Raw genomic sequence first — 17,058 nt, forward strand, 5'->3', positions numbered from 1 at the left:
AAGGTTCACAACAGCTGTATTGCAAAGTGCAGAGCTGCCTAAGTTGGGCAGTAAAGAGATATGTTCAAGCCTCATGAATTTCTGCATAAGCATCCAGCTCTCAGCTGTAGCACTTTTGTCATCTTAAGACCTCTTCTGCATATGGTGGCATGCTCTGTTTAAAACAAAAAAAAAAGAAAGAAAGAAAAATCTCTAGTCTCTCTCATTTACTATTTATGAAAGACACTAGGTTCCATGGAATTTTTAGGCTGAGAGGCTTAAAACACTAGCCTGTAAGTTGGGCTTAACTAGAGGCTTTTTCTGTCTTTCCAGAAGAGAGTTCAAGATTCATTTGTTCGGAGAAAGGGAGTATGTTTCTGTAACTTAGTGATTAGAGCACTGAAGGAAGGAAGGAAGGAAACATGAATCAAGTCTCTGCTCCAAGGAATGCTTAGGCATTTTATTCAATGACTTTTTCTTACTCTTTCATTAGGCTAGTCTATAGAAGAGCGCAGCACTCACTCTTCCACTGTGTGTGTTTTTAAAAAACCATGCATTACGCTTTTTTTGAGTATTTCTATCTTTCTGATGCTTAGAGTGAAATAGCTAGAGAAAATATCTTGGCTGAGAATCTAATTTGAACTGAAGTGTTAGGAATATGATCAGCTCCAGCAAGGTGATGTGTGCTGGGTACATGCAGAAGCTGAGTGTTAGGCATGGGAACTTAACTGGAGAACACTTAGGCACCTCTGGAGGTAAATGGGCTATTTGAGCATCCTTTTCTTGAGGACCAGTGTTGTACTAGAGTTTTCTTCTCAATATTCAAGTCCTAAAGCAAAGATTTTTGGAAGATTTGAAACCACTCAGCCTACTGTGATACATATTTCATGTATGCCTTGAGAGTAAGCATACTGATTTTTGTTAGGTAGATCCCCAAGCCAGCTAGGCAATTTTGAAAATTTTACTGAAAAACAGCTCCATTCTTTCATGGCATACACAGTCAGCATAATGAAGGAAATATAAGGTTACTTTCCTTTCATCTGCTGTGTAATTGTACAGATCATTGTTGAAATGACCTTCAAAGCAGAAATAAAGGTTGAAGTGTTTGAGGAGGAATGGTTTAGGAATAATATGTGGAGCATCTCCTAATGTTCGCTGTGTCATTAACAGTTATAGGAATTACTAACACAAAGAAGCTTAAATCCTTTTTCTTCTTTTAACCAGCCACAGCTCCACAAAATTATTCATTCACAGTGATTTGAATTGATAGACTGACTAAAAACATGAGTACCCCTGAAATTCCTTCTGAAATGTAAAACTTAGATATCTGAACATTTACCCCATCTGCTATTCCATTTCCTTTGAAACTCATTAATATTTTTTTACTAGAGTAAACTAGCTCTCAAGATTAACTATTTAGAAAGTGGCAGGATTAAAACTGTCAGGCATTTCTGAATGGGTCTGTTAGTTAGTTGAAGCAATTGAGAAGCAAGAGTAGGACTTTGAGAGACTATTTTCTGTTTCACACAAAAAAAGGAATTAATCTTTTTTTAATTAAACTCACTAATTTTGAGGAAAACATTAATAAAGTGAGCAATGAACAGTAAACCAAACCTTGCTCCTGGCACGAATCTAAATTTCAGGGCTTATTTCAGTGGAGTACTTCTGAATGTGAAAGTGTGTACCAAGAAAAGATTTGCACCTGTACTGTCATGCTAACACTGGAGAGCACCATGTACTATTGCAAAGAGTATGCTAGTATGGTCTCTAGATGAACAAACTCTGCAAATGGATCTAAAGAGATTAAAGAAATCTAGCTAGGAAATCTCTGACAAACATATTCTGAGATGGAAAATACCATTTTTCTAATTTTCACAGAAATTAGTTTGAGTCTTGAAAATTCTCAACTGTTTCTCAGGTCTAGGATTTAACTTATAGCGCAAAAGAGAGAAATAAGCTCTTTAAAGAAGCCAGTAGCCCTGATGTTTTTGCCTGGGCTGTCAAACATCCTTTCCAAATCCTTGTCCTGGTTGACCACTGAGCCATTCTTCACAGGGTCAGTAAAGAGGCCTCTTTTTCTCTATTCAAATGCATTTTTTAAAAAAAAGTTTCTCTTTTTTTTTTTTTTTTTTTTTGTTAAGCAATGGAAAAAGAAAATAAACATCAAACAGTTTTTTATAATACAATTCCTGATTTTTGCCCCAGTATATCCTATTCTGATTAAAAACACGAGTCCTAGTCCAGCTGGCTGTGTCTGATGTTAAAAGAAAAAAAAACAAAAAACAAAACTTGAGATGATCAGTTTTTTGCTACTTGACATATTACTTAGGAATCTAGAAGATCTTAAAGTGACCTAGCACACACACACAAAAAATCATATTAATAGACTGTGAATTTACTCCTCTCTCTAAGTTTACTACCCGTTTTCTCTTCCAAAATGGCTGTTGTCATTGTTTGGTGGCTCTCTACTTTGTAGCTTAATAACAAAGTTACTTATTAATTTTTAGTATAAACTCAAGTTTAAGAAAAGCTGAACAACTTCTTATTTTAACATATAATATGTACAAGTCCCTTTCATCTGTATCTCGAAGTGTGGAAAGCTTCTTGCCCTTATGGACAGGACCATATCGAAGTCTTGTGGCAGATCAAAGGGCTACAGCTGTTCTCTGGGATTTTAACAATCCAGTCCTGCTCTGGACAAAATATTAACTAAGCAGACTGTATGAGAAGCATATACAAAAAAAAATTATTTAAAGCAAGCATGTTACTTACTATTCAGCAATCTGTTTCTTATCTCAAATGCTTCCCCATAACCTGTCCATATTCAAATCACACAAACCCTAAAAATGACCTCCTGAATTTAACCTGTTTCATTTTTTTCTATTAAAGACTTGTCAGTGAGTAGATGTTAATAAATTTCAGATTTGTTTATTTGAAATTATTTCCTGAATTCTAGTAATGTATCGCACTATTCTGAGCATTCTCTTGCAGCTTGTTCATTTAAAAATATGACTAGCTGTTGGACATACTGTGCACCTTCTGTATTCTTTATCAAATGTATGCTTGTATTATTGCTTATCAACTTTGCATGTTTCTCTACAAATGCTCTTACTTTTTACAAAACTGTCTTCCTGCAAAAATTCTCCAATGTTTGCCTGAATGTAGCTGTTTACCTTAAAATTATTGTTCATAAATTTTTCTGTTAACTTCATTGATAGGTTTTTGGACAAAAAGTGTGAAAGAATTAGGAACACAACTGAAGCAAATTTCTTTCAAAAGTCTTGAATTATCTGGTAATTTTATATTTGCAGTATGCTGCTACTTCAAATTTATGGAGGTCATTTAATCTAGAAATTATGGAAATGAAAGATGTGGTCCTTGTATATATATGTCTGTAGGACATTTAGCATTACTTTACAAATGAAAATTATGTCTCTAATTTGAGTTCTAGAATGTTCGAGTACTCTTAATTATGATAAAATATTTATCTCCTGGTATCATTCCAGTGCAGAGTTAAGACTGCTTGGCCAGTAAACTATGGGTTTTTTTATAGCTTAGCAGCTCTGAATTTCCTTTAAGTTTAACCTCAACTCTGAATTGTTGAGGTTTGTAATGTCAGGTTTCGGGATAATTGCATTATTCTTGTACTGTGTTTTGCCCTCATTTTACTGGTTTGTCCAGTCTAAACTGTAACTCTAATGTTATATTCATTTGGGAATGGAAACAGGGCTGCCTACTTATCCAGTAGATGAGCTTCTACATCCCCATTTCTTCTCCTTATCAGAGAGTTGGCTTTATATAGGATATATTATATCCCTAAATCAGTGTCAGTAAGGCCCTTGATGGTGCACTGTCTCAAGAAGGCTTATTAAGCTCAAGAGGCTGTTCAAAATGTGTTTGCAAACCAGAGTGGCCACTTTCCATTCCTTCACATCAGGAAAACTTGTTTGTCTCTTGAGCTGAATAGTTTAAAGATCCAGAGCTAATTAACAAGTCAGAAATCCATCATTTGGGGCAATTTGAGAGATATAATGTCTCCCACAGTGCCCATTGCTCTGAGTTCACTGATTCTAATAACACAATTTATTTTGGACTGATATTTCCGTATCAGACAGAGAAAGCAACATAATTTTCCTCTTGCTGGGCTTCGTGAGTGAAGTCTCTCATGTGACTTCAGGGCACAAGGTTGAACTTGTAAGTTAGAATAATTTGAGCTGTCCTTAAACCATGCTGTCCTCTTGTGCTGTTACGAGCCAGGAAGTTTACTTCAGCTCCTGTCATAAATGAGAGATGGGAATCTGTGCAATTCCAGGGGTTTCCATCTGTCCTGGCTTTGCATGAACATATAAATGAATAAATGGCAGCAAGCACACAGGAGTACTTGTGTATTCACCTTCTGACATGCTTTCTGCTGAAGAGAACTTTTCCATTTGCACCATGGAAGCGATCCTCTTTGCCTGTGATCATTTGTAGTTCTTGCACAGACTTTAAAAAAGATCGGCATCACTATCCTCACATTATAGAGGGGAAAAGTGAGGGGCAGAATGGGGAGTGACCTGTCTGAGCTCATCAGCAGTCCCAGGTAGCAGAGGTAGGAATCTCCCTCATCAGTAAAGGTTATGGTTTTCGTGTTCTAGATGTTGAATCCTTCCTTTTCTGATTGGACACTGTACACTTTCCTGTTCCTTTTCCTTTTTAAAAAAATAATGACGTGCCGTGTTCCTGTTCTATTCACCTGTGTGGCTCCCTGTTATTGTCTCATTTGTCTGTCTAAAAGCAGGCTCAATCCTGCAGAGTATTAGCTGTGTAGTGTATACAGTTCCCCAGAGACTCTTGGTGAAAGCTGTGACTCAAAAATTTACCATATTTCACAGTGGTGGATGCCTCTTCACATGTTTTTCATATGTCTCTTGAGTTTCCAGACTAGACTTAGTCTAAAGAGTGACTTACTGATGGAAGCTGAATAAGCTGCTCACTCATTTGTAAACATATACATTGGGATGGTTTAAGTACTGGTGATAAATACGTGTCTAGTTAACATTCATTTTTACTAGGAAGTATCATCTCCATACTATCCAAGTGGTTTTATGTCTCTGTTTTTACACACGATCCCATCAACCGCTTTTACACAGGAACAATCTTCTCAGTCCAGCAAAGATGCATCCTTTTGCTGCTTTTTTGGTCTTAGGACTCTGAGAAGCCCATCTACCTAGTCTTCCTTATCTTCATGGTCAATCTTTAACCACATCTATACAAGTTGCAAATGAGCTGAAATAATGAGTTCTGGAAAAGCCTCAGTTAAACACTTCTACACTGCCTCTGATATCTGAGCTACTTCTCTTATCTGCCTATAGCTAACGAATTTCCAGGTTTCCCAAGAAAGAACCGCTTTATGGATTCTTTTTGAAAGCCCCATATAGCTTTAGAACACAATATGACAGTGACTGACAATAATAAGAGCACAAAAGGATAGTTCAGGCTTCATGTTCATTCAGTTCTCAGCTACTCCTCCTCCTGCTAACAAATGTGCCACTTGGTCCAAATTATGATGTAAACAGCTGCCCACAAGGAAATGGTTGAAGAGGTGCAACTCATTTAATAAAAGTCATCCAGGTAAACATCACAACATGTTTCAACCACCCTTGATCTGTTCTACATTCACATCAGTGACTTAAATGTGAAAGGCTTCATATCACACAACTGGTTTCCCCTGTGTACTGTTTGTTCACATCAGAGTTCATTTTTCTGCCTCCATCACCCCACACCCGTACCTACAACTGCAAAAGAAACTTTAGAAAATGTCATTGTCTTTAATCCTTTTGAGCTGTGCTCTTCAAATAAAATAAAATGGTTGCACTAACAACATTAATAGCTTCAGAAGTGAAAAGCTAAAGTTAGCTCTAAATTCAATTTTGCACTGATTGTTGACTAAAAATGACACTGTGGGAGTTTCTTACTTCTTCTTCAGATGACTTTGCAATAATTTATTTCTGTTTGCAGTTCAAAAGGTACTTTTTTTTCTGGCAATGCTGCAAACACACTGGGATCAGAAAAACTGTCTGGGTTCTTTTGTGCCTCTAACATCCTCACCTCTGGTAAAAGCTGTGCACTCAAAACTCATTTACCTGGCCAATTGTTTATGTAACAGTGGGCAGAGGAGAATTTAGTTCTTTTGTTCACTGCTTGATCGACTGAGCAGTGCTTGGAATAATAGTAATAAAAATTATCAGTCAGTAGAAGAAAACAGGTTCAACACAATCAGATTTCTGACCTTTCCCTCACTAACTATTAAGATGTGGACAAGCTAAAGGGCAAGTCCAGTGTACTATATCTTTATTCAAGTACTGTATTTTTAATTCAAGTGGATTAATTATGATTAGAATTTGCATCTGGTCTTTCTGATTTTATTCAAGTTCTCTAGACTGAATTATGTTGACCTAGTATACCATGCAGACCATGTGCATGCATGTTTCTGATAAGACTTGTTTATGCATATAGTGCTCAGACAGGTACTTGAGACCATAAACCTCTATCTGTCCAAAGACCATATGCAACACATGTTGTACAAAAGTATCCCACCCAAACTCCTTCCAGCTCTGCAGAGACTCAGGTAGGGTATTCCTGCCTCCCTGCCATCTACAAATCCTGACTGACAAAACCACCAAGGGTCCTTTATGGTTGCAGTAGGTTATCATGGGTTTCTTCCTTCTGTGGAATAAATGTATGCTGCCCTTCCCTCCCTCCACCTCTACCTAATATAGCACACTGGCGTCTCACAGTCTGTAACATATTTATCCCCAAAATGAAATCCTGAGATAGAAATATGATATAATCCTAATTTTATACCTACCTTAAATGGCCACCCACGTCACGCAAGAAGTCAGTGGTAAAGCGTAAAGCCGATCTGGAATTTATTGGCTCCTTTAATCGTGTTGTAATCCCCGGAAAAGAACAGATGATACCACAGAAATGGAGGCCATGAGGGTGCGACCACAGCTGATGTAGGCCAGGTTTGTGCTGGCCATGTAAAGATAAAAGGCTTGCTTTCCTGTCACTTATCTCTTAAGCCATCTAGTTCCATGTTTTTTGATATAATTTCAATAATTCTTGTTAACCTTGTCTCCAGTACTGACGCAGTATTTCTGTCTGTTTATTGGCATTTGCAGGACGTTCGTTCATGGAACTGTGCTGCTTAGCATGACATTGTACAGCACGTTTCCAACAACGATGATTGCCCCAGGCATCTGCAGTACTGATATTGCAGCCCCGGTAACATTGCAGGTAAGAATTATTCCATGAAAACACAAAGGAAAGTGTTGCTTTCCAACAAAGTCCAGGAAAAATGTTTTTTTCCCACAGCTCATCAAGACCACACAAATTAAAAATCTTATTTTCACTACAGCTCTCGAGAGAATTTTAATTCCATTTCACAAGGTTTTCCAAAGGGATGGAGGAGTGTAATTCTGCACAATGGCAAATATGTATGATACTTTCTATATCTAATACCATCTGTGAGGGCTAAAGCAGGGTAATTTTTGTTATTATTTTCATTCCAGAAATAGTTTGGCACAGATTACTGACTTGATACCTGATTTACAGCTGCCTTTTCAAATCTGAACTTCTGTTCCAAGCACTATTGAACTATGTGGCCTTATAAATGTAGCAAACAGTAGCATACAGCTTGCAATTAAACTGAGTATCATAAAGGGTCTGTAAAGAAAGTAGCTACATGCAAAACATCAGTATGTATCAGTATAGCTCTCCCTCCATGACTACATGCTGAGCACCTGCTAAGTCTGGGTAGAATAGGGCTCTGAGTATTGAAAATTCATTAAGTCTGCTTGGTAGTTCTGTTACTTTTCCAGGTTGAATTAGTAACTGGATACTTGAAGGGCAAAGCCAATTGTTTTCTGTATTAAAAAGCTGAATTATTATTGGCAAATAACACATAAAAGTAGATAATACAGATCAATGAGGCTAGCCTAAAAATGTGCTATTTTTAATAGACAAGTAAATGGGCATTTTCTAGTCTGAGGAGCTCAGTCAAAGAAGACTCCTTCAAATAGCGCTCTCATTAATAATATAAGAAAATTGAGAAAGTAGATGGCTACTAATTTATAATCTCTTGCTGCTGAAAGAAACCAGACAGGAAGATCTCTCCTTTTTTTCCCCCCGCTCGTTCTCAGTTATTCCCATGTACATTACAGTATCAGGCTCTGTGAACATGCTGGAAATACTGCCATAAAAATAGCTTTTCTGATGTTACTGACATGATACTTGCATTTTATAGGGAATTCTTTTGTTAACCTTTGGAAGAGAGATATGTATCAAGTATATAGAAAAGAGATCCTTTTATCCTATCCAGTAGTGCCCCTGTTACAGTGTGAGCTAATAGGCCAAAGTTGGATATGCAAGTTGAACTGGATTAAAAAAAAAATCTGAATTTTCACCAAATTCTGTATTCAGATTCCCAAACACCTCGAGCTTTATGACTTTGATTGAATGTTTTTTTTTCTTCTGTACCTTAGAAAACATTACTGTAAAACTTTGCATTTCTAAGGACCATCTAGAAGTGCAAAGAATGAAAAATCAGTAGATGCTATACAATATATATGAAATTGAACATCCAGAATTGAAATCAGAAACCTGATTCCCTTCTATGACACTGGCAAGCTGCACATGTGAATTATTTTTGCATTCTTGGGGAAAAAAATCTGGTGTTAATGGAAACTTTCCATTTCGGATCCACCTCTCATCAAGAACTAAGAAGGGAGGGAAAAAGGAAAAAACAACTTAAGCCTTGAGTTCATGTGGTTCTAATAAAACTGAAATATAGTGGATGAAATTCTCCTAGGAAAGTCAACAACGAAACTCCCACTGACTTTGGCGGGTCAGGTTTATCCCCAATATATTCATGTAATAAATATTACATGCAGTGAACATTCTCTGAGAATTATCCTCTTTTCTTTCTCACCTATTTTGTATGTTCCCTGTACAAGTCCAAGATAACATTTATGCGTAATTGTATCTGAGAATATATATTGCTAAAAGGATACCTGTCTCTCTCTTTCTCTCTCTCTCTTTTTTTTTTCTAAGGTTGACTTTCCAGAAACTAACTTGGAGTTCATTAAACCTGAACCTGAAGAGAGAAGAGATGATTTTGAAGAGTCAGCCAAGGAGTGCCTGAAGCATATTGCAAGAGTTTCGCAGACGCATTCTCTCTTGCTGTAAGTTGTACCCAGATAGCCCTGCTGACTCTTGGCTTGCTGTACATACACTATCGATCACAGTTAGATGTATCCCATTCTTTAAAAATGAAATTTTCCTCTGAAGGAGCCTAGTATGGTTCATTTGAGAAAGTAACATCTGTAAAAAAGAAAAGAGATCACAGTGAAGCCTAAATAAGCCTTTGGAGGTGGCACAGTGTTTTACTGATTTAGAAAAGGGCTGGGGTTTTTTTTCCCCCTTTCTATTCTTTTATCTTTTCACATCCTTGAAGCAAGAAACCAATTTCTGATTTAAAACAAGATTTTCAGGTGATGCAGTTGTCAACAATAAGTCTGCATCAAGGCAAGAAAGCCTTCAGGTTCTATGAAAGTCAGCATGCCTTAGTAATAAGCTCAAACTGTGAAGCCACAGTAGTTAAATAGCATATAATCATTAGAAGGACAATCTTTGTCAAGTTCCTTTATAAACAAGGAAAGGAGTATGCAAAATTTTGCTTTTACAAAGGTATATAAGAAGAAAGTGAAACAAAAACACACTGTGTGTACTAAGGCAGATTGGTAACCCCAGATATGTTTAGGTTACATTATCAAGTAGCATTAAGTACTATAAAAAATAACAATTTTAGATGTAACCACAGTGGAATTAGGAACGTATGTGCTTACAGAGAGCTATTATACCAGTCATAGTTAATTGTATTAATTAATCCATGATCAAAGGCCAAAAGATGCATTAGTTGTCCAACAACTAAATAGCTTAAAGCCACTTCAGCCCTCCCAGTGTGATATGATGCAGCTGTAAAGAAGAATTTTCTGTGTTGGTTTCTGTTTTTTAGAAAAGAAAATGACTCCTTTATAAAAAAGGAAAAAAGTATGTTTAACATTCACTTCAACTTTTGAAAAGGCAAGATGAAATTTAAAATTATTTGTTATTAACCATGGTATCTGGGATTTGGTTCTGTTTCATTTTATTTTCAAGAATGAATGGGAGATCAGTATTTTACTGCAAATAGCCACCGTGTCAGAGCGCTGGCCAACACAATTCCCACCTGCAAAAGGGGTTCCAGAGGTGACTTTGGGAACTTCAGGCCAATGAGTCTTACCTCTATCCATGGTAAAATAGTTGATTATGTAACAAGGAGTAAGATGATTAAGCATTTGGGTAAGCATGGAGAAATCTATCAGGAAGGAGCCAGTGTAACTTCTGTGAATAGAAATCCTGACTCCCTAACCTATTGCAGGTGTAGAATGTTGTTGCGTAGATATTGTGGATGCAGTGGACAGAGTGCATTTGAACTCTCGAAAAGCTCTGGTGAGGTTCCACAACAAAGTTTGTTAAAGAAATGGGATTTCCCTGAGTTTAGAGAAAAGCTGGTTATGGAAAAGTTTCGATGTTTAAAGGTGGCTTTTCAGAATGGAAATGAGTCAGCAGTAGGATCCCTCAGTATTCAGTGCTGGGACCAGTTTTATTCAGTATCTTCATCAATGACCTGGAGAAGGAAGGGGTCAGTGAAATCTCCAGGCTTGTAGGTGATACTAAGCTCTGCCAGATAGTCAAATACTATGTCAGGGAACTCTAGAGAGACCTCACAAAACTGAGCAGGCAGAAAAATGGCAGATGAGCTTCAGTGTAGATAATACTTTAAGGGACTGTATCTAAGGAAAAGTCATCTAAGCCATCTCTACATGATACTGAACTCAGAAGTGGCTGTTACAACTCAGGAAATAGGTCTTGATATTACTGTTGACACTTCCCTGAAATCATGAGTACAATGTGAAGCAAGCAACCAGAAAAGCCAACCAAATGTGGGGCAGCATCAGGAAGCATGCTGAGAACAAGCCAGACAGTGGCATTTTGGTGCTGTCTAAAACCTTGGCATGCTATATTATGATTATGCTACATAGTTCTGGTTTCCACAACTCAGGAAGGAGACAGCAGTGCTGGAAAAGGTACAGAGAGGAGCAACTGAAATGATTAAGGGGATGAAGCAACTGCCCTGCTAGGAAAGAATAAAAAGGCTGAGACTCTTCAGTTTGGAGAGGAGAAGGCCAAGCAGAGTTTGACTGAGGTTTACAAACTTACGAAGGTGCTGGATAAGGTGAATGCAGAATCGCTGTTCATCAGATTCCACATTATTAGAACTGGGGACACTTAATGAAGCAAGTAGGAGATCAGCAGGCAACAAATGCAATAAAGTAGTTCTTTAGACAGTCAGGGGTAAACCTCTAAAACTTCCTGACAGAGAGTTGTGGAGGTAGATGACAGCATCATATTCATGAAGGCTATACACAGATTCATGGACAGCAGATCTACAGATGAATACAACAAAGATCAGGCAGGGATAGATTAGCATCGCTAATACAACAATTTTGGACTAGGGGCAAGTATACGGGAAAGAGACCACAGAACGTGGTCAGGCTCCCATGCTTTCCCTTTTCCCTAAATAACATCTCTATTGCCAGTTTTAGGGGCAGAACACTGGGCAAGACAGGTCTGGTCTACAATGGCATTTTCAGGTCTTTGAAGGAAATAAATGAGATCATGGCCGTTTGTGATGATTCCCAGAATTAATAGTGTCATTCTGAAATGGTGCTTTTTTTTCTTTTCTTCTGGCTTTCCCCTCCATCATATTTATACAGTCACCTGTGGCTTTCTCCATTCACAGCCCTTCCCAGGAGCTGCTATTATAGAGTGTTCCACTGTACCATACAGCATGCTTTATTATTCTATGAATTATTTACAAGTTCATTCAAGGTGGTGGTACTTTCAGAAGTCATCAATACTTTTTTCAGCAGCTGGGAAGTTTGCAGATCAGAGATGACTGTGGCTGCTACTAATGCTTCCATAGGTGAAGATTCTTGGAGGAGAAAGATAGTCCTGGCTTTTTTCCACAGCTTGTTGTTCTCAGTTATCCCATCTCAGGAGCAAGCTGGTCAACCAAATAATTTATCAAGGTGAAGGATGGCATATTTGACATCGGAATGAAGGAAGTCCATTTTTATTAAGCAATTTCTGATCAGGCAGAATCTGCTAGTCTGTGATTTTTGTTATATCTTTATCAGAGGCAAAGTAAGCTTTCTTTTTTTACTTTCTTCAGACATAGCAGAAGTTTATTTAAAAAAACTGTAACAATATCTTTGTATCGAAGCACATTATTATCATGAAATTTCTAGATGTCTTTCTGCCTTGTTTTTGTATGTCAAAGGAAAGAGAGGAATCTAGGCAGTCATTCAGTGGCAATATGTCCATATGACGCTTCAGGCCTGCAAGCCTCAGATACGACTTGGAAATAAATGAATATCTGTCACTGGAAGATGCAAGAATGCTCTCTCAGGCTGTAGTGATCCTTCTGAAAGCAGAGTGAATATGTAAAAGGCCAGAAAATATTATTAACCCTATTGCAGAAAAAGAAAAAATGGTTAAAACTAGCCAACCGTGTGGCTGTCTTTGTTAGAGGCTGCTGCATCCAGCATCGTGATGGATGTGAGGCTGCTGTGGCTCTGTGTGCCCAGTTCCAGCCATTATCAAGGTGGAGCACATGTTCCCAGTAGGCACAGGGCACACAAACAGCTGGCCACAGACAGCAGGTCAACACAGGCAGAAGTCAGTCCCTTACCAGCCCCCACATAAACACACAGCACTCCCGCAAACATAAACAGCACGGACAGACCAGTTTTGTTCCTTCTCTCTGGCTGGTCAGGATGGAAGTCCACCAGTGGAACATATGTATACATACAGATGAATATGTATACATATATATCTGTATCGATTATCAAAATATCGATCACTCCAGCAGTTGGTCTAAGGCAGTCTATGCAGTAACTGGTCCCCGATCTCCCTGCTTTCCCAGCTGCTGGGACCCAGATGTGCAAGTCCCCAAGGTGCACAGCCGCGCTCCGGTTGCTGGCATTTGGACCTCTTCTTGTTACATAGACATGGGTCTCTCTGGTAGGTGGACCAAACAGATGGTCTCTCCAGCAGCCGCCTGTGAGACCCCCTGTACCCCTGGGAGCTGGCTTAGATCAGTGGTCCCTATGGCCTTGGATGTTGTTTAGTGACGGGTCACTGGAGAGATCAGTGGGGCTGGAGGGAAGCGCACTTTATCGTATGGCTATTGCACTCCTGCAGTCCTATGCTGTGTGCTGCTGCGTGGTCTTTGGCTTCCTAACCAAATCAGGCGAGAGAGGGAGGACCAAGAGAGTTTGTTAGTCATTGCCAGCAGCTTTGGCTGACTTCTGAAAACAGCTGAGATATAAGCCTTTGATTCTTGTTAGGATTACTATATTTGAAATACAAAACCACAGAAAACCAGCCATCTGAAATAATGGCTGCTCTTCGAACACGATACCGCCTGATTGTGCACAGTGGCTCCCAGTGGAAGGATCAGAGACTGGTTTGAAGGGAGGAAGATGACAGTCTTGTTTTTGCCATCTTTCCTTCCTTCATTCATCATTTTATTTCTGCCTTACTTTTTCCTCTCTTCCAGCTTACCCTTTTCCTTTTTGCCACTTACTTACATCTTAGTAAGAACCTAGTTTATCTACCAGTCATCAATACAGTGTGTTGGCTATGAATTCTGAATAGAAATGCTACTTACAGGCTATCAGGTGGATAGTGGAACAGGTCTGCCAGGACTTAAAAAGGGCAGTGAAACTGTGCAATCTGCTGGTCTGTCTATAGGAGAGCAAGTGAGAATCACTGCTGGGGACAGAAATCTGCATTTTCTAGCTTTACTTTTCTGTCTTGTCTCCTTTTGTCTTGTTCTGTTTTGTTGACTGAACCGGAACAACAAAAACAGCTCAGAAGCATTTAAACTCATTTCTACAATTTCCCCCACAGAATAAAAATTAGGACTAGCTAGAAACATTTTCACAAAAGCTCTTTCCTTTCTTTAGCTAAAGGGATTAATGAAAATTATTGAAATGAAAACTACTCAATTATTTAGTTTTTTATAAGATTTTTTTTTCCTCTGTTTCCTCTGTTTGTCTTGAGTGGAAGGATAGGTATTTTAATGTAGTTATTTCATGGAAAAAAACTCAGAAATAGCTTGACCTAAAGAAACATAAGCCAAATTTTTATCAATAAAAAAGGATTTATTAGCACCTTATCCCTGTTGAACCAAAGAAATGTCCTTATTAGCATAACAATATTCTGATGCTATATATATGCAGAATACTTTTACCACTTATCTTAAATGTCTTATCATATGTGTATGTAAACTGTTATTACAACTGAGAAATTAAAATGAAAATCTCAAACCCTTAATTTCATCTCAGGTCTTTAAAATATGTTAATCAAAGTTTGCATAGAACAGGAATGGAAAGAGAAAACAGCATCGCCTCTAGAGTGAAGTAGGGGGGAGAAACCTGCGATTTAGAAAACCTGATATAAGGATTGATTTCTTATCTCCTTCTGTCAGCTCAGCAGAGGCTTTATCTTCTTTAATCTGAACAACAGATTGTCTAGTGTGGAAAATGCTGTTTGAAAGCTTAAAAATCTCTATTTAAAGTCAACATATAAAAGGGGTCGTTTAACTGAACTGTCCTGCTGAATACTGCCTGAATGCAAAGGAAAACAAGACAGATAGGCAATAGACTCTTAGGCCTACCTTTATCTCTTTTTTCTGTTTGTGAATTCTGCTTCGCACAAACATAGAGGTGTGTCTGTTGTCCTGGAAGTCATGCTGTGAATTCTGACACCGCAAGTAGGATACTTTTCTTAAAATAATTACTAAAAGTCATGATGGAATTTGTATCATAGGTAGGTTCTTCTACTACATGCATTTGTGAGCTTATTTGCCTAGTGGATAGGAATAAACATTCACTCTTGTGACAGTAAAAAATGCATATTCATCTCTGTACAGCCAGTCTCTGTTCCTGAGTGCCTGGCAATTCAAAACTTCAAAGAAGAAAAATTCTCCAGGGCCAGTATAGCCGATCGAACTCATTGCAGTGAGCTATGAAAGCCACAGTCTTGACAGAATTCGAGAAGGGATAAGATGCTTATTTGGCTAAGAATGCCCCAAATTGTTGCAAATAGAAGGAAGACGACTTTGGAAGGCAGGCAAACATTTGGATTTTCAGACCTGCTTACACTTCCAGATAATGAAACATTTGCCTGGAAACAAACTGTTTACTCACTGCCTTCTACAACATTTCTCGCATCTTTTGCTGAAATAACTAGGGCTTCTCAGTGTCAGAATTGCGCAATCAAACTAAGGAGATGGATCACAGGTCTAGTCCAGTAGGACAAAAAAATCCCATGTTCCTCTTGGCTTCAATAATGATTTGTGTCAACTGGAGATTACTTTGTGCTCTCAAAATTTGCTTTTGAAGGCTCTGATATCAAATTAAGACTGTCAGAGCTTTTCTGTCATATCTCATAGGGAATTTCTTTTTCTGTATTCTGATGATACTGAAACCTAGGATTTAATATAGACAAGGCAAAGACATCTGAATTGTTGAGAAATCAGGTTATATAGCAAGAATTATTCTGAGGTACCTCTCTGTGGTGAAATATGGAGTAATGATGAAGCATTTTAGCAATATGTCATTCAGCCATCTAATATCTCTGTGAGGAAGTCAGTATTGCATCCTTTTCTGTAAGCAGAGTGAAGCATGATATGCTAGACCTTGCAAATGGAGAAGCTGCTACGTGCTTTCCTTCTCTTCAAATTCATACAAATACTAGGGAAAAATCACTGCGTGAGCATGCCTGTGTACTTGTGCACATGCATGTATGTACCTAAACCCTATTTTAAATGCAAATATGCTAAAAAATAGGCACATCTGTGCTAAATAGTCAAGGCAAGGACAGGAATGAAAGCTATGGCTAGCAGTGTTCTGTGCTTAGTTGTTACAGCAGTTAATTAGAGATGATGTGTAGCAGATCGATGTAACAATAATTTATCCGGTAAGAACTGCACCTTCTCTGTTTCGTTGTCTTTGTTGGAAAGCCCTGGTACAAAAAAAAACAAACAAAAACAACAACAAAGATAGTGGAGAAGGAAAATGAGAGTGCTTGGGAAGTGAAATAACCATATGTGCGTGTCTTTTGACACTTCATTTTTATATGACCCAAGGCTGACAGATCTAGAGCAGAAGTACCACTTTTCCTGTAAGAGCTGGTCTGCAGAAAATGATACCCCAAGGAAGACAAGTACTTAGCCGAAAAGCTGTGTACTGTATGACTTGGCCCCTTTGTACAATAAAGTTTGTTGCTGCACAAAGCTCCAGGTGGTTTTAATTTCAAACTGAATTTCTAATCTTCTCTTCCAGACTCTCAGAGCAAAAGAGAAGAATGTTATGGTTTTATCGTTACTACTGCAATAATCAAAATTGCTCCCTTCCTTTGGTGCTGGGCAGTGCACCCAGTTGGGATCGAACAACTGTGTCAGAAATGTATGCTGTGTTGAAGAGATGGAGATTTTCTAACCCTCTGGAGGCGCTTGGGCTCCTGACTTTCAGGTAGGAAAAAATTAACCAAGGCAGAAAATAACAATAAACAGAATGATCACGTGCTGATTAATTCAGCTCTTCAATTTGCTCAGCATAGTATCATGCTTTGGTTCATTGACTGTCTGCTTTCAGCTCTGTCTCTGAGTCAAAGTGAAGATGTAATTGAAACTCCTGCAATGACCTTGAGTTGAATGAGCCAGTCCTGCCTTCCTGGCTGAGACGATTTTCTATTTTTCAGGATAATGAAAAGAGTATTTCATTCCATATAGCAGATTCAGTCAGTTTCTGGTAACAGGTGATCACTCAAATACTTAGCACTTACCTAGCACTTCACATGTTCAAACTACTGCACAGACATGAAGTCAGGAACAGGAAATAGAGAGGACTGAATTTTGCT

The 17,058-nt window shown here is 38.3% G+C and overlaps 1 protein-coding gene across 3 annotated transcripts in view; it reads left to right on the plus strand.

The window, feature by feature from the left end:
• The window catches only part of PIK3C2G (phosphatidylinositol-4-phosphate 3-kinase catalytic subunit type 2 gamma), a 216,761-nt gene that overhangs the window by 71,796 nt on the left and 127,907 nt on the right, over positions 1-17,058 (plus strand). For all 3 annotated transcript variants that reach the window (XM_064515654.1, XM_064515657.1, XM_026107827.2), the window contains 3 exons: positions 7,146-7,260; positions 9,076-9,206; positions 16,482-16,670. In XM_064515654.1, coding sequence (XP_064371724.1) covers positions 7,146-7,260; positions 9,076-9,206; positions 16,482-16,670 — 435 coding nt within the window. The remainder of the gene's footprint in view (positions 1-7,145; positions 7,261-9,075; positions 9,207-16,481; positions 16,671-17,058) is intronic.

Source organism: Dromaius novaehollandiae, chromosome 1 (assembly GCF_036370855.1).
Source record: "Dromaius novaehollandiae isolate bDroNov1 chromosome 1, bDroNov1.hap1, whole genome shotgun sequence".
NCBI lineage: Eukaryota > Metazoa > Chordata > Aves > Casuariiformes > Dromaiidae > Dromaius > Dromaius novaehollandiae.